The 22510-nt window shown below is 53.6% G+C and overlaps 2 protein-coding genes across 6 annotated transcripts in view; one reads left to right on the top strand and one right to left on the bottom strand.

Annotated features, from left to right (window-relative positions):
• Positions 1–22510, bottom strand: part of LHPP (phospholysine phosphohistidine inorganic pyrophosphate phosphatase) — an 84076-nt gene that overhangs the window by 25093 nt on the left and 36473 nt on the right. For 3 of the 5 annotated variants that reach the window (XM_083844578.1, XM_083844579.1, XM_083844582.1), the window contains one exon: positions 4708–11058. The exons of the other annotated variants lie outside the window; for them this stretch is intronic. In XM_083844578.1, coding sequence (XP_083700704.1) covers positions 10842–11058 — 217 coding nt within the window. In that variant the 3' untranslated portion in view covers positions 4708–10841. Of the gene's footprint in view, positions 1–4707; positions 11059–22510 lie in introns of those variants that run through there. 5 annotated transcript variants of the gene reach the window in all.
• Positions 14341–21346, top strand: LOC310902678 (inositol 1,4,5-trisphosphate receptor-interacting protein-like 1). Its single transcript, XM_083844577.1, has 2 exons — positions 14341–16645; positions 17234–21346. The coding sequence occupies exon 2, from the start codon at positions 18502–18504 to the stop codon at positions 19510–19512; it is 1011 nt and encodes a 336-aa protein (XP_083700703.1). The 5' UTR covers positions 14341–16645; positions 17234–18501; the 3' UTR covers positions 19513–21346.

Here is a 22510-nt window from a genome sequence, read left to right as displayed (position 1 = left end):
CTTCCACGCTTCCTCTGAAATCACACTTGGCAGGGCAGCCCCAGCCCGCTGAAAGAGCACAGGAATGTGCATGGCAAGAGCCGCACTCGGGTTGGACCTCGCGGGGCGTTTCGAAGCCATCTGGGCTCTGGTTTAGCTTTCCAGATAAGCTCCAAACGAAAAGCCGGCCCCTGACCGGCGGGTTCAGCTTGGAGTCCGCAGCAGAGGAGCGGCTGAAGGACGCACTCGTTGAACTGCGCTGCTCCCAGGCGGGTGAAGGGCAGCAGAGGAAGGCTTTTGCCACCAGCACCGTGCAGAGAGGACAACTCACCCGCTCCCATCCCGTTCCCCAGACCCTCCGATTTCGCTGCCTCGTCCAGCTGGAAGATTTCTGCTCCTGTTTCCCATCTGCCGGGAAGGCAGTGAGAGACCTCGTGCAGGCAGAGCTCAGGCAGCTAATGACTTTCCCAGCGCGGGGTTATACAACCCTTCCAGCAGGCACGAGGTGGTGCGTGAAAGGCACCTGCCCTCCCCCAGTCCCCAGCCCCCAAATAAATCCCACCTGCACTGAGTGCCCCACCAGCATCCCCAGCACAACGGCAGGTACCAGCAGTGGAGAGCAGTCTGAGACCAAACCATCCCGGGGCGAACACCACCTGCTGAAAATCCCTTAATACGGCTCCAGGTCTTCATAAGGTGCTTGGACACCTCCCCACGTGGACCTGGAGAGGCCCTTGAAGCAGGGAAAAATGTTGTCTGCGATTCACCAACTGGTGTGGAGTCAAATCATGCTGTCGAAGGCACAAAGACGTGACTGGGGGGGGACACGTCAAGCTCCGCGAGAAGCCTTTTCGGAGGAAACAAACAAGGAAACCTCAAATGTCTCTGAGCACAGAGCTCTGCTTCCTTCCACTCCAGCCCGCGCGAGCCATCCACTAATTGCGCGGCGACATCCGGCTCTGTCGGGCAGGTCGGCGGCGCTCAGCACCCGCCCGCCCTGCTCGAGCCAGGCACTGTGCTGAGGAGCCATCGTTCAGGCCGAATGGAGCCACGTTGGAAAAGCGGTGACCCGAGGGGGGCTGACACGCAGCAGGGAAGGTTCAGGTAGCACCGAAGGGCAAAAAAAAGACCCACCGAGGAGAGAGGAAAGCTCTCAGCTGCAGCTCTGCTCGCCCACGACTGGAGACAACCCAGGGGACGGCAGTCACCCAGTGCTGCCCCCAGGAATCGGGGGGGGGGGGGGGGGGGGGAACGTCAAAATAACACCTTGCACTCTTCCTTTAAAGATCTTAGAGAGCTCTGCAAACATTAGGGAACGAAATCCCCCGGCGCTCCCGTGCTGCGGTACAAAGCGGGGGGGCTATTCGCTCGGGCAGGTTCGAAGTCCCAACAGCTCCTTCATTTGTTTTTCCGAAGGGGAAACTGAGGCCCCCGGGGGAGCCGAGCCAGCGTTTCCTCATCTGAATGCCTGACGTTAGGCAACTCCTCGTGAAGAAACCATTTACAATTTTAAATATATTTTTTAATCAGATTAAAGTATTACAAGTTTGATCCCCTTCCAGGCAGCTCGGCCGGCTGCGTTGTGTTTCACCACTTGGATTTTTCCCACAAAAAACACCGCCAGGACGCTGCAGCAAGCAGACCATATGCCTGCCTGTGCTTACACACACGGAGCTCTGAAAGTGGCAACACCAAACCAGCGTTTCCCACAAAACCAAGAATTCCCTTTGAATCATTAAGGCTGTTATATAAAATATACACTTACTCCTGCATAATTAAAAAAGCCTCTGCAACTTTAATGTATATTGCTCTTGATCACGGGGAAGCAAGAAAGAACAAAATCATTAGGCGCTGAATTATTCCAGTAGCCTATTATCATAGCGTAATCTTATTAAAGAGAATTCATGCTGGTATAGCCTCTTATCTTCTCCACTTACAGAAGAGCCATGTGGTGTATTTCTGAGTGCACAGAGATAATAAAATTACAGGGAATTATGCAGGCTGCGTGCGGAAGAAGCAGCATAATTCCCTCCCTGCGCGGAGGGATGCTGATTTTTCTCAGGGAGGCAAACCCAGCACTACCCGGCTGCTAAGCAGAAAGGAACTATTCATTATTATCTGCAGAGAAGCGATTTGGGAAAAGATCTAGGGGCTAGCGGTGCGACAGGGGATGGCCTGCTGCCACGGCTCAGCCAGCGAGGCGCAGAGCGCGGGGTGCGCAGCGGGCAGGACCTGTGCAGGCAGCGCCTGACACGGCCCGGGCAGGGCTGCGGTGCCAACGCTGACGGCACTCGGGCTGCTCTCCCTTGGCGAGCTCACCCTGAGGCCCTGGTGGCCACGTCCAGCAGGGTGACGGCACATTTTGGTGGGCTACCTGGAGGGGATCCTCCTCGCCAGGATGCCCCAGCAAAGCAGAGCTTGGAAATCCCACCCGTGCTGGGTAATGATGGCGGCACGGACAGCCCCGAGAGCTCAGGCACAACAGAAGGCCAAGGAGAGGTGCAAGCAGAAGGGGAAAGCGGAGCAGAACCTGGCCCTGCAACTCCACTTTCCACGGAGAAACCGCTGTGCACAGCTGGCCACAGCACCGCTGCCCAGGTGAGCACCCGGGATGCTCGTACAGCCCCGTCCTGCTCAGCCAGCTGTTCTGAGACGGGACGGACCGCGCCGCGAGGTCTCTGGGTTGTGGGGTCTTCCAACCGGGCTTTGCAAACTGGGTTTAACCGGTCACAAGTCAGGGGTACACACACAGTGCTTGTAACCGGACTTGTACGTCAGCAGTGTGAGGGAGAAGGCCTCGCTTCCCTCGGTACCTGCTGCAAAGGACAGACACGCAATTAAAAGTTTTCTGTAAATGTTAATTACAGCAGACTTAGTTGGCTAATGACCGATTGATCTGTTGATTGTATGAGGTTTGTAAGTGTAATGAACCTAACTGCAGCATGGATTACAATCTTGTTCTAATTAAAACAAAAATGTGCAACATATATTAGCCATCAGAAAGAGATTTAACGGTTGCGTGGGGTCGAACTGTTGAAAATATTAACGTGTTGTCTAAAGCCTGCAGCTTTTAATTAGCTTCTTCACCCGAGTGGAACGCCTGTTACTCTGACGCATCCAGATATGATTTTCTCGCGCACTCAAAAATAGCTGGAATAGGGATTTGGACAGAAACTTTCACGCTGCCCCTCCCCGGCAACCCATTTACAAGTACTCCATCCTCAAGTCCTGACTTCCAGCTTCCTCAGAGCCGGCGCTGGCACCTCGGCAGAAGCAATGCAGAGCTGAGCAGGGCAGAGCCGCTGAGCTCGGGGGGCCACGGGGGTGGCGTGCCAGCAGTCCTGGAGGTCGCGGCTGGGCGCGAGGTGCCCCCTCCGCGCGCTGCTCCCAGCGCCGGCTCTCGCCCTTGCAGCGCTTCGAGGAAATGACCTACTTTAATCCAGCTTGCTGAAGCCAAACGAAGAGGGGATTGGAAAGCGGACGTTCTCCCTGGAAAGCCCTGGGCTTAATTTCTTCCACTCCTTTGGCAGCACCTGTTTCTGCACGGCTCTAAGACAAATCGCACCGCCTGCTCCTTTTTTTTTTTTTTTTTTTTTTTTAATCTGGATGCTGCCCCAGGCAGGAAAATGCCGCTGGTTGTAGGTGACGTCTCCACCCGGTTCCTACCACAAGTGACACGTCTGCAGAGTCAGGAAGGCCTGAGGCCTCTCCAACCAGCACAAAAAAAAGGTTTTAATCATTGTGACCCCTTTCTCCCAGTCATGCTCAGAAGGGCACTCGCAGGGGGAAATGCAAGCTTACCTACAACGGAGCAGCTGGATCCCAAAACCACAGGGCCGACTGGGACAGCTAAAGCACCCGGACAGCCTGGCTCTGATGGGTTGGTGCAGCATTTATTTAAGCCTGGTCCCAGGGCTTGCTTTTAGGGAAACAGCCTGAGGTTTCTTCGCTCCCCTTGCCCCCACAGAAGTCCCACCAGACCCAGCTGCCCGCACAGCTGCTTCCCGAAAGCCCACGGTGCCTGAGCACCTCTGGGGTAGGCAGCAGCCCTCCAGGCTGGCCCTCTACGAACCAGCGGTGCTCCTGGCGGCGAGGAGCTGCGGAGGTGCTCTGTAAGAGCAGCGGCCGAGCAAAGGCAGGGCTGGCGAGGGAGGAAAACATGTGAGCTCAGGAAGAGCTTGTGGTTACGATTGGAGGTGTCACAGAGCAGCGTATGAGATGGCACTTACACCGGTCTCGGCGAAAGGCTTCCTGCCATCAAAGCGCCTCATCTGGGTCACGCTTCAAGCACAGCGAGCTCCTGGTGCACGTGCAGGCAGCGCCGTGCTTGGCACCCGGACCTGGCCCCCGGGGTGATGCTGTCGGACCCCACCAAACTGGGCCACCGAAGGCGTCCCGGCCTGTCACTCAAACCCCCCCGCCCAGGTTTTATCCCCACCTATTCCTCCAGACTGCGACACCGCACCCTGTTAGCATGCATTCCTTGGCAGAGACCCCCCGGCCACCTCTCCCAGCCCAGCCTGCTGCCTGAAGGGGGAGTCTGGCACCAGCGGGGCCTTTCCCAGCCCGCTCTGCCACCACCCTGCTGCTGCTGTCACATCGGTGGCTTCTTCGGTTCCAGGATAACCCCACTTCACACCGCCTGGACATTTATTTTGGCTATTGCAGGGAGTTAGCTGAACACCGAACCCCACGCAGACCCAGCAAATCTTTCCTTTTTCAACAAGGTGCTTCGACTTGTCTGTATCTTCAGGGACACGACTGAAGCTTAGTTAAAGCTGAGCACGTGTTTAAGTGCTTCACTGAAAACAGATGAGCTGGAAAATACCTTAAAGTGTTTAACAGAACCAGAACGGCTAGCTGTGAACGGCTACTTTCATGACCCCATAAATGAAAAAGGAAAAAGAAAACCAAAGCAAAGCGAAGGAAATCCACTTAGGCTGAGATAAACTGAACCTGGGCACTTGTACATGCCAAACCCAGCAGTTCCAGCCATCTCCAAAGCTCAATGAGCTCCTCTCTCCCAAGAGTGTCAGGTACGACCATCTGTGACACAGGAATGTGAGCTCGTGTTTCTTTTACTAACACGATGAAATGAAATGTTATTCCTGACAAGTTTATATTAGGCCAAGTGAGCAGGATAATCCCCTCCAGTTGCAGCAGACCTCCGACATTTCACAAAGCACACAAGAACGGATGTAATCCCTCCGAGCACGGCTCGGACACGAGCTCTGCATGTTCCGGGACAGCAGAGCAGAGCTCTAGATCTTAGATTATGATCAGAAACCGTGGGGCTCGCACCTGCACCGCTGCCTGCCCCTACCTGCGTCTCAGGGGCACCGTCGGAGAGGAAACTTTTGCCCAAATCTCTGCGACAGCTGCGATACCGAGCGAGTTGCTTGCCCTGGGCTGTAAAGCAGAATGCTCTCTGGGCCCAGCACTCCAGGTTATGCGGATGAATTTTCCTGATTTCCCATGGACACACTCACCAAACGTGAGCAATGAACCCACCCCACCCCACACCACCCCATCCCACCCCATCCCGCTGCCCTCACCCAGCACAAACCCAGGCCCTTCTGGCCGCCTGGTTCACATAGCCATCAGCAATGTGGAAACCAGACAAGGGTAGCTCCAAACGGAGCAGCTCTTGGATGCTTTCCCTGTGGCTTTTGCAGAGAATGGGCTCCTTTTAGCTTTTCCCACTAGACAGATGTTGCCCTGTGCCCGGGACAAAGCTCCCAGCCCAGGGATGGGGCGGCCGCCCCCCTCCCCTGCCCCCGGCCATCCCCAAGTGCTCTGAAAACCAGAATGCGGGATTTTGTTGCATGACTATAAATGGTGAATTGCACAGGGCAGGAAGGATTATTTATTTATTCTTTCATTCCTCAGTGCGCGCAAAGCCAAATTCTGCCTGCCTTATGGGACTGTGGGTGAGAGCTAATGCCCACGGACTGGCTGCCGGGGCAAGGTCCCCAGGTATTGTGAGGTGGAGGTCAATTTGGTGGGCAAATAACCCTTCCTGAAGCTCCAAATGAGAAATATGTTTGGGACACAGGGTTTACCGTTGCACGGCAGCACTCTGGAAGCATGCTCACCTGTCCCTTACGAACAAAAAATGCTAATCCTGAGAATTCAAGTGCCTGCCAGATTTCTATGCATCATACTATGAAGTGTCATGTGGGGAGGTCCCTCATCTCCCATTTCAAGCGTTTTTCTCGGCTTTTCAGCCCCTGCAACAACAGATAGCACTCGAATGGTCCCAGGCTCTCTGATCGCTATCTGATCCCTTCTTGGGAACCATCAGGCTGTGTTTTTTTTCCAGCTTACTTCATTCTTATCCCCCTTTCTTCCCACAATATGCCCGTTCCTCGAGCTCTGCCCACCTCATTCCCAGGGAATCGGGGACAGGACAAATTTATCCATGGGGCAGCTCCCACCATTCTTCCTCGTGAGGGCAATGCTCCTCCCTGGCACTGCGCCCTGCGCAGTACTGCAGGACCTTCGCATCTGGAGAACACGGTCAAGCTTCGCCCATCCTCGGTTGCACGCTGGTTAACGCAGGAGCAGGTCCTGCTGCGGGTGAGCACGCTGCCGGCCCCACTGGGATGAGGGCCGCAGAGCCATCGGGGCTGTGCCGGGGCACCAAGCTCCATGCCCACCGCCTGCCGCGGGTGCTGAGCCCCCGTGCCACCATCTGTCCCCACACTCCTTGCTTCTTTGCAACCTAACCAAACCGAACCAACCCAACCCAACCCAACACAACCCAACAAAACCCAACCCAACCCAAGCCAACCCAACGAAACCCAACCCAACCCAACCCAAGCCATCGCACTATTTCCCTGGCAGGTGGTGTTTGCCTTTAGCCAAAGCACTACTCTCGCCTAATAATCATCAAGGATTTCTTTGCCTTCGTTTTGGTCCAGGTTCAAAACAGTTTTCGAAATACTGAAGGTTCAGTTCCAATTAAAGCAAAAAAAAAAAAAAAAAAAAAAAAAAAACCCACCAAAGTCCTGGCACTGCTTTCCAGAGTGAGCTTTGATGTGACTCCCCCCTCACTGCTGTGCGCTCCTGCTCCCACAGCCTGCCAGGACAGCCCCTCACAAGGGTTTTTAATAACCCGAGAAAAGGAAAACAGCCGAGATGAAGTGATTCTGTATTCAGCAGGATCACGCTCCAAGGCTTCTCAAATAAAAGTCCCCAGGTTAGAAAAGTGTCCTGCAATTTCACAGCCTTTCACAGCAAAACCTTCAGCCGCAGAAGCGAATCCCAGATTTCACCCAGTGACCAGACTTAGGTACCGACAGAGCCTTTTCTTTCGCTCCGTGCCATTCATCTGAGTGGTACTTCAAAGACCGCAGGTCTACAGAGAAGAAAAGAACATTTTCTTTGGCCGTCCATTAACATAAATGAAAGTCCTTTCAAAAGACACGAACTCTAGAGGCTGCTGTACGCTTTTCACAAATTGTCTGCAGTAAAAAAAAAAAAAAACAGAGGCAGAGCCTTTCTGCCTCCAAGGCGGCTGCAGAGACGTGATCAGGGTGCGGGGCTGCTTCGAGCGCTAGCAGGGAGCAGGCACAGCCTGCCTCCAAACGGGGACTTTGTGAGTGCAAACGGTCCCCTCGCTGGTGCGTGCTCTTCACAGCGATGGTGCGGGGAGAGAAGTAACAGCAGCCGGGACCCATTTCTGAAGGAGTGTCAGAGTTGCTGTTAGGAACACAAAAGACGGCAGGACCTCAGCAGACCTGCTGGGTAGTTCCTGCGTTCGGGTGCTAGCACCGGCTGGAAGTGCCGAGGCTCGCACGCTAACAGCTCGGGTGTTACAGGCTGAGGGACGGATCCCCCAAGGGTGTAAACTGGCACAACCCCGCTGGCTGCAGCAGAGCCACTGCAACTCACCTGCTCAAGGCTTCGGCTGGAAGTTTATCCTGTCGGTCTGGCTGCCACGGGCAGAGTAAATTAAATTTCAACAAAGCACACCGGGCACAGGCTTGCGCAGGAGAGGTCAGGGTATCTACTGGGGGCACAAAAAGCCACCACCAACAAAACAGCCCAAATCTGGATAGGGCTTAATTCCATTTTTTTTCACACTGTTATGCCAGCTGGGTATATACCGCCGTTGTGCTACTGGAAATAATCTAAAAGCAGGCACCCGGTGTGTTCAATTCCAGCACTGAACGGGACCTGTGCTCTTCTTCCAGCTGCACCAAACCAGGATCTGCACACACACAGACAGCCCGTCAGGATCTGTTCAGGATCTGTTTCTGGTTTGTAGCCTTCCTACACCCATTACATGGCTGGGGAAATCTCTAAAATCACGTTCAGGATCTTCCCCTCTCTGTGAGCACACGCTCCTGCTGCGAAAGGCACGCAGGACCTCTGCAGTCGCTGAACTCACCAGGCACTCGGTACTGGAGTTTGTTATCTGATATGCACTTCCAAAGTAATTGGAACAAAATAATTATAAAAAAGATTTCTTCTGGGGCTAGGCAATTCTTCAAAGCCGGGAGCATATGAATATTCAGGCTGAAACTGAGCATGCAACAGCTTAAGCCATCTGAAAGTTAATTTTTCCATATGGTGTCAAAAGACACTTGCTCTCCCTCTCTAATCCTATCTGCTTGTGCAAGAGAGTTTTTCGTACGGGCCCAGCAAGTAACCCCGGTCCGTGCTGTGCACCGCCGGTGCTGTGCAGGCAGGCCAGGCAGTGCCGCCTGCCTTCCCTCCCCTGGCGGTAGGCAGCGCCACGCAGCCGGCCCAATCCTGCCTGCTGCCCCCCGAGGCCACGGTTACCTCCGGCGTGTGAGGACGAGGAGTCAGACCCGAGGTATATATGACATCCACGGCCTAGCAAAGCAAGGAAGGTATATTTTTCTTTGAATTTACGAGTGGAGCAGAAAACGAAGCCAGCAGGAAGAAATTCCAGCTCTTTCATTTTCCCTGAAAGGAGATCCATAAAATCCTGCTAAGTCTCTCGGTTAATGCAAGCCCTGGGATGCAGCTTAAATACACTTCCCAAGGCCACGGTATGTTACATTTAAAAGTCACTGGCATTTAAACATAACAATAAAATCGACATGCGTGCTCCTTCCTCCCAAACCTCGCTGCGGACCCACCAACTCCTCTTGACCGCCTTTCTGCTGACGCAGAGAACCTGACTGTGGGAAAACTAACGAGGAGACCAGGAATAATTGTGAGGTGGTGATCAGATGTTCAAAGGACGGGTGCCAGCTCAGGCTCAGGGGAGCCTCCTGATGAGCCAAACCTGCTGATCTCAGGAATTCCTCCATGTCAGAGTGGAGAAGAGGGAATTCTTCCACACCCAGTAGGTTGTTGACCCGTAGCAACTATCAGATATATGCAGGGTTTATAAAGAAAGAAAGAAAAAGGTGACGCGTCTTTAATCACACTGCTATGCAGGACACCGTATATGCAAAAATTATCCGTATATATCAAAAGCAAACTAAATTCAGACAACAAAAACTGCATATGAAGGCCTGTGAGGAGAAGACAAATGGTGAGGTTGCCCACGAATGGTCAGACACAAGCGAAAGGCAGGGAGCCCTAAAGCAGCAGCCACCCAGTCCCACTGCCACCAGGAGAACTGGGCCCCCACTGGCATGAGACGTGGGGCACGCCACTGAAAGCTGAGGCAGAAGAAAAGCAATGCACAGCTCTCTTATTTTAAGGTCCTGCAGTAGTTCCAATCAGCTGAAGAAAATACATAGGCATTTCTCCAGTTTAGAGCTACTTTAACGTTTGAAACGGGAATGGAAGAGGCTTACCCCACTTGCAGTGCCGTTAATCCCCACCTCCACGCCCTCCCCATGCAGCTCACTCTCAGCTAGCTGGAGCAGAACCACGCTGTGGTGATGGGGAACTCGCTGTCTTTGATGCCATCTACTGGGAAGGTGGCTCCGACAGCCGGGACGTGGCCGGCTGGATGGAGCAGGGCTCTCCATCTCTCTCAGCTTTCCAAAGGCTCCGCCAGAAATCCGGGGGGCCCAGCCCACCTCTGCCTACCCGGAGGGCTCACTGCACAAGGGGACGCGCTGGTCTCGCGAGCCAGTGGATGTCCAGAAGGAGAGGCAGAAGGGAAGAGCTCAGGGAAGGAGCAGTGCCACGGGGAAGGAGGAGAAGGAAGAGGGAGACCTGGGTGTAAGGTTCAAGAGGTGTAAGGTTCAAGATTATGGTCCTGCTAGGAAGGGAGAGGACAGACAGAGCAGTCCTTTAAGGCATTAGTCTCTGACATCGGACACAACTGAGCTAGTGCCCTGTGAAGGACAAGAGGTGAGCTTTGAGTATGTCTGAGATCCCTGGGATCTCCCCGTGGGGATGCCCCAGTCTTCATCAAGTCACCTCGTGGTACTGCCAAGGGTTTCCTTCCACATGCCTGATGTTCAGTGCACCACAGACACTTGCTATAGGAAAAGCAAGAGCGAGTTACCTGCTTGTTTCAACGTTCTGATGCCGACACTGTTGCACCCCCAACGTGGTTGTCGTATGCCCCACACACCACAGCAGCCCCAGCCCTGGTTGAAACCCACGTTACCGCAGGGAACTTTATAAAAACACTCTGCAAGGCAGGGAGATGACACTGGGGTGGTTTTTTGCATGCCAGCTATTTTAGGAAGGCGTTAATGACCACATTTAGTCTCCAGGGGTGAGGGCGGTTGTTTTCTTGCGCTGTTTTTTTAAGAATCCCAGCAGATAAGATCAAGGCTGGCCTAGTTCAGCTTTTTTTTCCTCTGTCCCAGTAATTACGATTTGCAGATAGGAAACGCCTGCCAAGCATCCCAGCTCCGTAGCGTGTTCTGGCTCTGGCTGCGGAGTCAGCACTGGCTTGGAAAGCAGGCCCAGCAATCTCAGCACAGAGGACACTTCTCCCACACTGTCTTCGGAAACGCCTGACAGCACGGCAGCCACGTGGCTTTCTGCAGACGGCGTCCTGGTTTCTCCCTGAGACAGCCTGGCCGTGGCACAGAGCACACCGTGCCCCTGGTGCCGCCCCTCCCCGAGTCCTCTTGGCGCTCGGCAGTCACAGCGCTGAGCTGTCGGGAAGGCTCCGTCTCTCTCCTCCTGCTGTACGAAAGACACGGAAACTAAGAGAGAGGAACTGAGCTACCCGGGGGAAGCAGTAACACTGATGGCAACCGAAATGCAGCTGGAATGCCAAGAAACGAAAAACTCAGAACAAATAAACCTAGAGAATAAACTTTTCTTTTTTTTTTTTTTCAGATCTCCTGTAATCACACACAATTCCCGCGTTATTTGTAAGGACAGCGAGCTGAGCAGCACAGAGGAGATGCCCAAGCTACCAACAGATCACGTTTCTCTTTTGACCATGTCTCCAAACAGTCAGACCCGCTGCCCAGTGCCCTGCCCTGCCACCAGGCTGGTCTTTATCCCTCTTTATTGCCCGTACACAGCTTGGGCAGCCAGCAGAACCGACAGTTTTCAACGGGAACGATAAATACGCCCAACTAAGGGCGAGTAAAGGGAGGGATGGACTGAGTCAAAAGGCAAATCTGGTGTTTTCTGTATCTTTGTGTAACACATTATGATGCCTCCGGTGTTCCCCTGGTGTTTGCCGCAAGGCTCTGGGCTGCCTCTCCATACAAACAAGTGGGATTTGATTAGATCCTACCGCACTCGCAAGGATTTCTGCAGACGTACATCCTATACATTTGCTATGCAGAGATCTCACCAAATCCCCCGCGGAGCAATAGCTCCAGAAAGCTGTTGTTTCACTGCCCATTCAGTCCTCCAGGAGTCTCCTATGAAGGCAGCAGCTCCTGGATTTACTCGGCAATTAGCCAGGCCCCAGCCGGCGGCCACCTGGCACCGGCTCAGGTTGCTGACCGGCTGTGATGGTCTCAGCCTGGACCCACCAGGGCAGGACGGCTCACCAAAGCCCCTAACTGAGCCCCCAGCAGCGGAGTTACCCCATGGGACCATGCAGCAGGCAAGGATGGCCACTGGGACGGGAGCAGGGAGCCGAGCTGGAGCAGGTGGGAGCAGCGAGGCCTTTTATCCAGATATTTATTTTCACCAGGGCCAGGCGCTCCTTCTGATCCGGGAAGCATCTGCCTGGATGGGACCCCGCTCCGCGTTATGATTCAGTGGGTGAGTTTTCAGCGTTTTATATGGCAACCTCCAGGGCTTCCTCTTAATTGTCCGCTGCTTTTGGTAACAGGCTGTGCTTTGGCGAGGAGAAAGCCCCTGGGAATATCAGTACACGAGTGTGGGGGAGGAGGGTGCCAGAAGAAGCGATTTTGAGCTAAATAATGGACAGTGCAGCTGGAAGGAGGATCCAAGACGCTGACAGAAGGCAAGCAGGTTACTTCTGCCCCCTCCCTGATCCCGTTATTTAACATCTGTAACGCACGTCCCCAGACTTTCCAACAGCCTCTTAGAGCAACTTCTGAGAAATCCTGTGTTTACACGACATAAAACACTCTCCCAAGGCACGGCGCTGAGAATATTGCCACGGCTTTTTTTTTTTTTTTTTTTTTTCAGCTGAAAGCGATCCCAGGTCGGGATCTCAAGAACACCCCTGCTTCTCGTCACGGGGCGTGCGATGTTTTAAAAGCAATCACCGAACAGGAAGGAAGAGACAGACGTGGGATTCGCAAGACCTTGTCCAGTGCTTTGGGAGTCCAGGGTAGGGCTACTGCCTGGCTGCAGCCAGAGGCGGACCCACACGAGGCTCTCCGGCTCCCCACATCGTTCCTCAGCCAAATTCTTCAGCACTTGGATGGGAACAAAAATCCGTGGAGGTACGAAGGTGATGGGAATGGCAGCACGGGAGCTGAGAGCACAGGACTGTGAAGTTACCAACCCAGCCACCAGGGCACGGAGGCTTCCTGACACACAGGGTACACGCTCAAACCCTCCTCAATCTCCTGCAACCCTGATTTACCCGATTCATCGCTCCCTTCCAGAGCTGGTGGCCTTAATGGTGACAATGCCCCCCTCGGTCCTATATTCGTTCAGGAGCGCACAGCACGTGAGGGCCACCGCCCCCGTTCAGACAGGCAGCTTGCTCTAATCCTTTGCTCTCCTTTCAACAGCGTCCAGTTTCTGACAGCGGTTTAGAAGTAAAATGCAGGAGATTTTATATTAGAATTTGTGCCCTGAAGGAAAATTTCCTTTTAAATTTTATTAGTGAGAATTTGGCCCGTGCCTGGAAGCAAAAAGGCTTACATTGCTACCAAACCCCTTGGACCAAAATCCTGACCCAAGGATCCAACGGCAATTTTCCTTCTGTCTTCTTTGGGCCCACGTTTTCATCTTTCAGGTTTGCTGTCTGTGTGTTTTAAAGTCCTTATAACAACTCTAAAATCCCAAACTGCTTTAGAGCTGAGTGAGAAACCCAGGCGATGCATTCCAACTCCTGCAAGACATGCTGGGCTGGAAAAGAGAGCTGCTTTCGTGGTACAAGAAGAGTAAACATTCAGCCAAAAGGCAGCATAGCTCATACACCCACAAACACAGACAGGCCCAGCAATTATGAACTTGCTACAAGAGAGACCAGCAACTATTATTAAACCCTAGTCCGGGCATTTTCCTCTAATATTAAATGATGGCAGCAAAACGGCTTCCAGGCCCATGGCTTTGCTCCTTTATCTGCCTTCATTTTCATGGATGATGGATAACCTCTTCTCTTCTCTTCTCTTCTCTTCTCTTCTCTTCTCTTCTCTTCTCTTCTCTTCTCTTCTCTTCTCTTCTCTTCTCTTCTCTTCTCTTCTCTTCTCTTCTCTTCTCTTCTCTTCTCTTCTCTTCTCTTCTCTTCTCTTCTCTTCTCTTCTCTTTTCTCTTCTCTTCTCTTCTCTTCTCTTCTCTTCTCTTCTCTTCTCTTCTCTTCTCTCTCTTCTCTTCTCTTCTCTTCTCTTCTCTTTTCTCTTCTCTTCTCTTCTCTTCTCTTCTCTTCTCTTCTCTTCTCTTCTCTTCTCTTCTCTTCTCTTCTCTTCTCTTCTCTTCTCTTCTCTTCTCTTCTCTCTTCTCTTCTCTTCTCCTCTTCTCTTTTTGCTCCGCTCCTCTTACCCTCCCCTCCCCTCTTTTTTCTTTTTTCTTTCCTTTTTCTTTCCTTTCCTTTCCTTTCCTTTCCTTTCCTTTCCTTTCCTTTCCTTTCCTTTCCTTTCCTTTCCTTTCCTTTCCTTTCCTTTCCTTTCCTTTCCTTTCCTTTCCTTTCCTTTCCTTTCCTTTCCTTTCCTTTCCTTTCCTTTCCTTTCCTTTCCTTTCCTTTCCTTTCCTTTCCTTTCCTTTCCTTTCCTTTCCTTTCTTTTTCTTTTCTTTTTTCTTTTTCCTTTTCTTTTCTTTCTCTTTTTCTTTCTTTTTCTTTCTTTCTTTCTTTCTCTCTCTCTCTCTCTCTCTCTTTCTCTCTTTTTCTTAGCAAAGTGCACATCATACCAAAGTGATTTCCCTCCCTGTGCCGCTATTCCAGCTTCTAGCAGAGGTTTGCTACAAGGCACTAGGACAGACAGGAGATATCCATGGCTCATCATAAAGGCACTGCAGGCAGCTCTCCGACTCAAAAACGCATTTTCCTACTATGACACTTTCTTCCGTGGGGAATTTCCGAATACACATTGCCTCTCCTCACACTGACATGCATGTAGGGAAAAAAAATACACCGGGAAGAGAGAAAACAGGAAACTCCTTGAAGCGGGGACAAGAGGAGCTTTGTTCCCTTCCCACCAGCACCGACAGCAAAAGCTGCCTCCAAAGGCCAGGTATTTCTTGCCTGCAAAACAAGTGGCAGGAGAGAGTTTTGAGTGACTGAGCCTGATTTTTGGCCAGTGCCTCCCGAGGCCTCTGCTGCACTGCCGTCTGCATTCCCTGTTCCCACGGCCCCGGAGCGGTGACAAGGAGAATAACCAGAGCAGCCCCCGGCCTGTGCGGATGAACTCCCAAGTATTTAGATTACTGAACTGCACCTCCATAAATCTAGCCGGTTCTCTGACACAGGAAAGGGTCCAGGGTGTTAAATAAATAGACAGTAAATTTCAGAGGATTTGGTAAAATTAGGGTTGTCATTACTTTTCCATTCCAAGAAGACTGATCTCGGTTATAATTATCCCGGCCACAGCCAGTCTTTTCAATAGCCCCACACTGATAAATGAAGCGTTCACTCTCACGAATGCCTCTCCTTCCCCCGATGTACGCAATGTGTTCCAGATGGATGGAGAAATCATTTTTTTCTTTTACACTTGCTAAGCTCTTTCCCAGCGCCCAGTGGGCCAGAGCACCGGCAGGTGTAAATCAGCAGAGCTCCACCAAACTATCCTAGGCTCCGCTATTTACAGCAGGTAAACATCTGTCCCCCTACTTCTAAACATAAAATAATGCACGGTACGTGGGTGTCTTCAGAAGCAGTAACCCATAAATGACTGCTGCAAGAAAAACCCCATCAGATAAACACAAAGGATGGTAATTGCGCAAATCACTCCGGGCAGGCAGCGCGGCGCGCCTGCCAGCTCAGCGCTGCTCCTGGAAAAAGCCACTTTAATTAGGCTGATTTAAATGCAGACAGGTTTTTCTTTCAACCGAGGCCTTTGTACCCGCTTTGTATGAACAGGAGGTGGCCTCAGAGTCCTCAGCCAAAAACTGTCCTTTTGCTCCCCTAACGGGTGCCAAGTGCTCGCCGCTCTCTTCAGCAGGGAGCAGCGGCGCCCCGCTGATGCCCACCGTTGTGTCTCTGCTCTACAGAGAGCACAGGCCTCTGAATTTTGGGCTAACAGCTCCCCCGAGCAGGGACGTCACCGCCAGGTTAACAGGGAAGAACATCCTCACCAGACGGAGCCAGGAAGGATGCTTTGACGTTGGAAAGGTCAGCGCCGCCCTGCGCAGGAGCATCTCCTCCCCGCGCTCAGCAGGCGATGCCCAAACGCTCCTCAGGGCACACTGGTTTCCCAAGCTCCTGCCTCAGGACAGCTGGGACCTCATCTGCAGCAGTGCTGAGCCCACGCCGATGCCCCTGTGGCGGCTGTGAGCTGCATTTTGAACATATGTTTCCATGTAATGCTCAAGTACTTGCGAACTGAGCCTGCGAGCAATTGACCTCACAGCGTTACTTTCAACCTCTGCTCCTCTCTTCCCTGTGTGCAAAGCCAGGAGAGTATTTCAGGACTCCGCTCCGGAAATCAATGCATTAGTGCTTGTATTTAAGGGTGGGGAGGACACAGGAGAAAACCACTAGCAGCATATATAGGTAAAGGACACCGCCACACAGAGGGCAGCAAGGGAGGAAGGAGCTCAACACCGCAATCGTGAATAAAATAGCTTAACGGAAGACCCCGTCTGAAAAACTTCTAGACAGTTTTCCTCACAGGCATGGCAGGAACGAGCGTCCGGCAGTGCCGGGCACCTCCCCTCCCGCACAGCCCCATCCCTGTCCAGAAATGTCTCCTCTGAAGCACTGCGCCGCCACTGCAGGCACACGGACCGGCCAGGGAGAGGCCCCATCCCATCGGCGCCTGCCCCTCCGCTCCGCCTCGCGAGGAAGCTGTAGGCTGCGATGAGGTCTCCCCTCAGCCTCCTCTTTTCCAGGCTGAACAGGCCCAGTGACCTCAGCCTCTCCTCGAACGTCTTCCCCTCTAGGCCCTTCACCATCTTGTAGCCCTCCTCTGGACACTCTCCAACAGTTTCACGCCCTTTTTCTGCTGTGGTGCTGTCCTGGTTCCAGTTAGGACAGAGTTAAGTAGCTCATAGTAGCTGGTAGGGTGCTATGTTTTGGATTAGGATGAGAAGAGCGCTGATAACATGCTGATGTTTTAATTGTTGCAGAGCAGTGTTTACACCAGGCCAAGGACTTTTCGGCTTCTTGCTCTGTCCTGCCAGCGAGCAGGCTGGGGGTGCAGCAGGAGCTGGGAGGGGACAGACCCAGGACAGCTGACCCAAACTGGCCAAAGGGGTATTCCATACCATCTGACGTCATGCTAAACAATATATAGGGGTGGCTGGCCGGGGTGGGGGGGCCGGCTGCTCGGGAATAGGCTGGGCATCGGTCAGTGGGTGGTGAGCAATTGCATTGTGCATCACTTGTTTTCTTACACATTATTATTGTTAATACTATTACCATTATCACTATTATTATTATTATTGTTATTATTATTTTCCTGTCTTAATAAACTGTCTTTATCTCAACTCACAGGCTTCACTTTCCCGTTTCTCTCCCCCATCCCAGAGAGGGAGGGGGGAGGGTGAGCGAACGGCTGTGTGGTGTTTAGCTGCCAGCCGGGTTAAACCACAACAGGTGCCCAGAAGCGCACACGGTACTTGCGCTGAGGCCGCACCAGCGCAGAGCAGAGCGGGACAAGCCCTTGCCTTCCCTTCATCGACTGGATGGGTGATCTTATCATAAAAGGAAATCAAGTTTGTCAAACAGGACCCACCCCTCACGAACCCACGATGGCTGGGACCTATGACTGCCTTGTCCCCCAGCTGCACTTCAATAACGCCCAGGATAGATTTCTCCACAATTTTACCAGGCACTGACGTGAGACTGACAGGCCTGTAGTTGCCAGGGTCTTCGTTCTTGCCCTCCCTGAAAACTGGCACAACATTTGCCAGCTTCCAGTCAACTGGGACCTCTCCAGATTCCCAAGACCGTTGAAAAATAATCGCGAGAGGTCCCGCGAATAGGGAATACAAGGTTATGACAGACTTTTGCTGGGCGCTCCTGCATGCAGGATGCTCAACACTGCAATCGCGAATAAAATAGCTTCACGGAAGACCCCGTCTGAAAAAATTATTGACATTTTTCCTCACAGGCATGGCAGGAACGAGCGTCCGGCAGTGCCGGGCACCTCCCCTCCCGCACAGCCTCATCCCTGTCCAGAAATGTCTCCTCTGAAGCACTGCGCCGGCACTGCAGGCACACGGACCGGCCAGGGAGAGGCCCCATCCCACCGCCGGCACGGCCACCGGCACCCAGCCACCGCTGCCACAGAGGCCCCGAGGCCAGCACCAAGGCAGACACGAGGAGCACGGCGCCCACGGGCTCCATCACCCAAATTTCTTCCTGCAGATGGCCCCGGGGGCTCCCTTAGGCCGTGCGAAGGGAGCTCGGGGAGCTCCGGCGCTCAGGCGACGCCAGGGCCTGGGTGGGACTGAGGGCGCGGCCGGGGGGCTGTGGCGGGGCGGGGGCGCAGCTGACATCACGGAGGACGTGTCACAATGGGGGGGCTGCTATAAAGGCAGCAGCGGGCAGCGCTGCCGCACTTTGGCCTGAGCCACTGGCGAGGTGAGTGACGCGGGGGCAAGGCTGGGCTGGGCCAGGGCCGGGGCACGAACGCCGGCACCCCGAGGGGCCGCTACGGCTGCGGCGAGGGCCCGGCCGCTCGGGGCAGGGCTCGTGGCTGTCGCCGCCGGCTCTGGCCGCGGTCCCTGCTGCCTCCCACCTCCCTCGCCCCCTCTCCTACGCGACCCCAGGGGCCTGCGGCGCCCGCCCCAGCTCCCTCGGCGGTCAGCCAGCTCCCACCCGGCCCCGCTGACCCCTTTCTCTCTCAACTCTTCCAGACCATGGTTTCGGCAATCTTCTTCGCCTGGACGTTCCTGGGCTTAATTCATAGCCCACAGAAGGTCGGCGGCGAACTGGATGCGGCTACGAATGTGCGCATGCAGCAGCGTGCCGAGGAGCTGCAAGCGCGCATGATGCAGCTGCTGCTGCAAGTGGAGCAGAGGGACCGGGAGCACGGCTGGGCGCGTGTGGGAACCCTGCTCCCGTCGGTGCTGCAGCACTGGCAGTTCTGGGCCCTGACTGCAGAGCTTGTCCTCTTCGTTGTGCTCTGCCGCGTGGCCATGAAACTGTGCCGCGAGCTGCGCGGCGGAAACGAGGTGGCCATCTCCGGAAGCAAGGAGGACGACGACTCTGAGGAAGACCCCACTGATGCTCTGGATGCCCACGGATTTGTCAACGGGTACCTGCAGTGGCCGGTGAGGAACCTGGAGGAAACGTGCAAGCTGGTGGAGGACCTGGTGGACAACCTTCTCTGCGCCTGCCAGAGCCTCCCCGGGAACAAGTTCATGCCGCGGCTGCAGCCACCCGTTGGGGTGGGCAGCGTCTCCGGTCCCACCGAGAACGACACCGTCTACCGCCTGCTCGTGCCCCTGAGCCCACCCCCCGGGCACGCCTTCCACCCGGAGCTGGGCACCGACGGGGAGACGCTGGCCAGGAACTCCTGCCTCCGCGTGGACCTGCAATGCCTGTGCACCCGGGAGCGGCTGCTGGGGGACGTGCTGTGCTTCCTCCACCGTCCTGAGGAAGACCTGAAAAATCAGGACCCAAACCTCCTGGACACCCTCTGCTGCGGCTCCTACTTGAACGTGCGGAAGACGGCAAAGTGGTTCCAGGAGCTGGTGGCAGAAGCCTGGGCGGCCGTGCCTCAGTCGTCCCAGCTGCAGCTAACGGTGCTGCCCTCCGCCCGCTTCTGCGAGCTCAGGATGACCAACGCCTCCGAGGAAACCCTCTCCGTCCAGATCATGCTCGGGGTAAAGCTGGACGACTCGGACACCTTCCTGACCTTCGAGTAGTCAGAGGCCGTCGTTAGCAGCAGCCCGAGCTGCCCGCAGAGCTGCGCTGTGCCACAGCTGCACTTCTTCAGGAAACACCTCAGCGTGCTGCATCCTGTTAGGCACCGACTTGCCACCCGTGCCTTGAAGACAGCTGTCACCCACCTCCTGACCACCATCCTCGTGGCAAGCACGCACAGGAGGCATTTCCAGCCCCACACCAGCGATGATTTCGGGGGCTGCAAAGCTGACTGAGCGACACCCTGCTTGCCACATGCCCCAGAGCCGAGCACGCTGGCCACGGAGAAGACGCTGCTCGGTCGGGAACTGCTCCTCCGTGTCCTCTCCACAGCAAAACCACCCCTGGGGGAGGCACACCGCTCGCAGCTGAAGAGACCGCTGCAGGGAAGCTTGAAGCAGAGACTCCTCTTTCCACCTGGACAGCGACCACCCGGGCTCCTGGGGAGCGTCCACTCGCTCCAGGAGCTCTGACCTCTGCACAAATTGCAATATATATTGCTTCCTTGAAAAAATGCTTTGTCTCTGAGTGTCTGTACCACGCCTGGTCAGCAAAGGCGGGCATGAGGTGCTGACAGCTGGGCTGCCACAGCACCGGGGAGCATTTGGTTGAGGAGCTGCTTCCGGGGGCTCCAACTGCGCTCCTTCTGGAGCTACGGCTCCGCTGCCTGGCCTGGCTCCTCCAGCAGGAGAGTATTTCAGGGCTCCGCTCTGGGAATCAATGCATTAGTGCTTGTATTTAAGGGTGGGAGGGACACAGGGAAAAATCACTAGCAGCATATATAGGTAAAGGACACTGCCACACACAGGGCAGCAAGGGAGGAAGGAGCTCCGTGCATCCCGGCTCCGGGCGCTGGGAGACGAGGGTTTGGTGTGGGGGACACGGACGGGAGTGTTTTGTGAGGGACTGCGCCCCAAAGCGAACACTCAGCAGGGCTGAATTCACGCTGCGAGCACTACCATGCAGCGTCTTTATCTGAATGTCACTTGACAACGCGTGCAGCAGTGCTGGGGGTAAGCAGCGCCCCTGGTTCCAGCCCTCAGCCCCGCTGCCTGCTCCCGTGCTTTCGAAGAGGCTCCACTTTAAATGATGATGTGCATTAAAATGCTGCTTTGTACAAAGTGCCTGTATCATGAAACTCGGGGGCTGCTGAGAGCAGGGGTGATTAGTCATGTCACAAGTCTGGGAAGGGGCTTTTCAAAGCACAAGCCCATTTGCTGCGGTAAAAGAGGACTCCCCACATCTCTGCAGAGTTAAAAGATGACAAATGTCCTCTTTAAAGATGAGCGTTTGCTAGAAGGTCTCAACCAGCAAGGAAGAATAAAGAGCTCTGCCTGCGAGAATAAAAGCCAGCTCTTGTATCGTGTGCAGGGCTGTCATTTCTGGCAGCTCCATTAACGCCCCACGAAACCAAGGGTCTGCAATCGAGCAGCCGCCCTGCACCAGGATGGGCATTCACTGCTGCTTTACGTGAGATATACTCCGGCTGGTAAGGATGCGAACATCACGTGTAGCTCTCACCAGCTGAGAAGCACGACGAATTCCAGCGGGCATCAACACGGAAAGGTGGAGGTGTCCTTGTCAGAAGAGCACAGGAGTCAGCTGGCAGCATCCAGAGGGAAAATGGTGGCAACTTTTGCAGGAGATCTGCCTACTATAGTTTTTTCTTTTCTTCTTTTCTTTTCTTTTCTTTTCTTTTCTTTTCTTTTCTTTTCTTTTCTTTTCTTTTCTTTTCTTTTCTTTTCTTTTCTTTTCTTTTCTTTTCTTTTCTTTTCTTTTCTTTTCTTTTCTTTTCTTTTCTTTTCTTTTCCTTTCCTTTCCTTTCCTTTCCTTTTCTTTTCTCTTTTCTTTTTTCTTTCTTTTCCTTTTCTCTTTTCTTCTTTTCTTTTTTCTTTTCTTTTTTTTCTTTTCTTTTTTTTCTTTTCTTTTTTTTCTTTTTCTTTTTTCTTTCCTTTTCTTTTGTTTTTTTTTTTTCTTTTTCTTCTTTTCTTTTATTTTCTTTTCCTTTATTTTCTTTTCTTTTTCTCTTCTCTTTTTTCTTTTCTCTTCTTTTCTCTTCTTTTCTCTTCTTTTCTTTTGTCTTCTCTCTTCTCTTCTCTTCTCTTCTCTTCTCTTCTCTTCTCTTCTCTTCTCTTCTCTTCTCTTCTCTTCTCTTCTCTTCTCTTCTCTTCTCTTCTCTTCTCTTCTCTTCTCTTCTCTTCTCTTCTCTTCTCTTCTCTTCTCTTCTCTTCTCAGCATTTGGCTGAGGAGCTGATTTCGTGGGCTCCAACTGCGCTCCTTGTGGAGCTACAGCTCCGCTGCCTGTCCTGGCTCCTCCAGCAGGGCAAGGAGAGTAGCTCAGCACCCTCCTCAGCGCCGCGTGTTGCCGGTGTGCTGTATGGAGTCTGAGGGGGGGACTTGTGCAACCCGAGGCGAACCACGCCCTGGGAGCACCCATCACACCCCGTTGACCATTTGGGCCCAGTTCAGACTTATCTAACCGCTGCTAACACTGCAAATTAAAGGCATCCCAGAATGGATATAAGAAGGAAATGCATGACCATTTTGGATGCTCTGTGGGCAGGTGGGAGGTGCAGCAGTCAGGCTCCCAGCCCCGCTCCCAATGAGCGAGGCCACTCACCAGTTTTAGGGAGTTTAAAGCTGGCTGGGGCTGCCCAGGACACTGAGCCCATTCAAAGCCCCGGCCCAGCGGGCTGAATTAGCTCATCTGTTGGCAACCTGCAAGCGAGCGGGGCTGAGGTGTAACCATACACGCTGCTGACAATGACTGAAAACCACAAACAAGTAAGAATCGTAATAGTTACAGGGCAATGTGTGAACATGAGTCACGCCCAAGCGTCAGCTGCGAGCTACCTTCATCTCCACCGACGAGCACTGCTTGGTGCTGGAGGGGGCGGAGGGGGAGCTGTGCCCCTCAGACACCCCCCTTTTCTCACATTACTCCATGTCTTCCTGACACTACACAAAACAAGCACTCGTGTATGGAGCCATCGTAGTTTT

This window comes from Anser anser, assembly GCF_964211835.1.
Source record: "Anser anser genome assembly, chromosome: 7".
Classification (NCBI taxonomy): domain Eukaryota; kingdom Metazoa; phylum Chordata; class Aves; order Anseriformes; family Anatidae; genus Anser; species Anser anser.
Note: the sequence above shows the minus strand (reverse complement) of the source record. Positions and strands in the feature narration are given on the sequence as shown.

What these genes read in the sequence shown, in the direction of transcription:
- LOC310902678 (XM_083844577.1), top strand. Translation starts at nt 18,502, where the DNA reads ATGGTTTCGGCAATCTTCTTCGCCTGGACGTTCCTGGGCTTAATTCAT.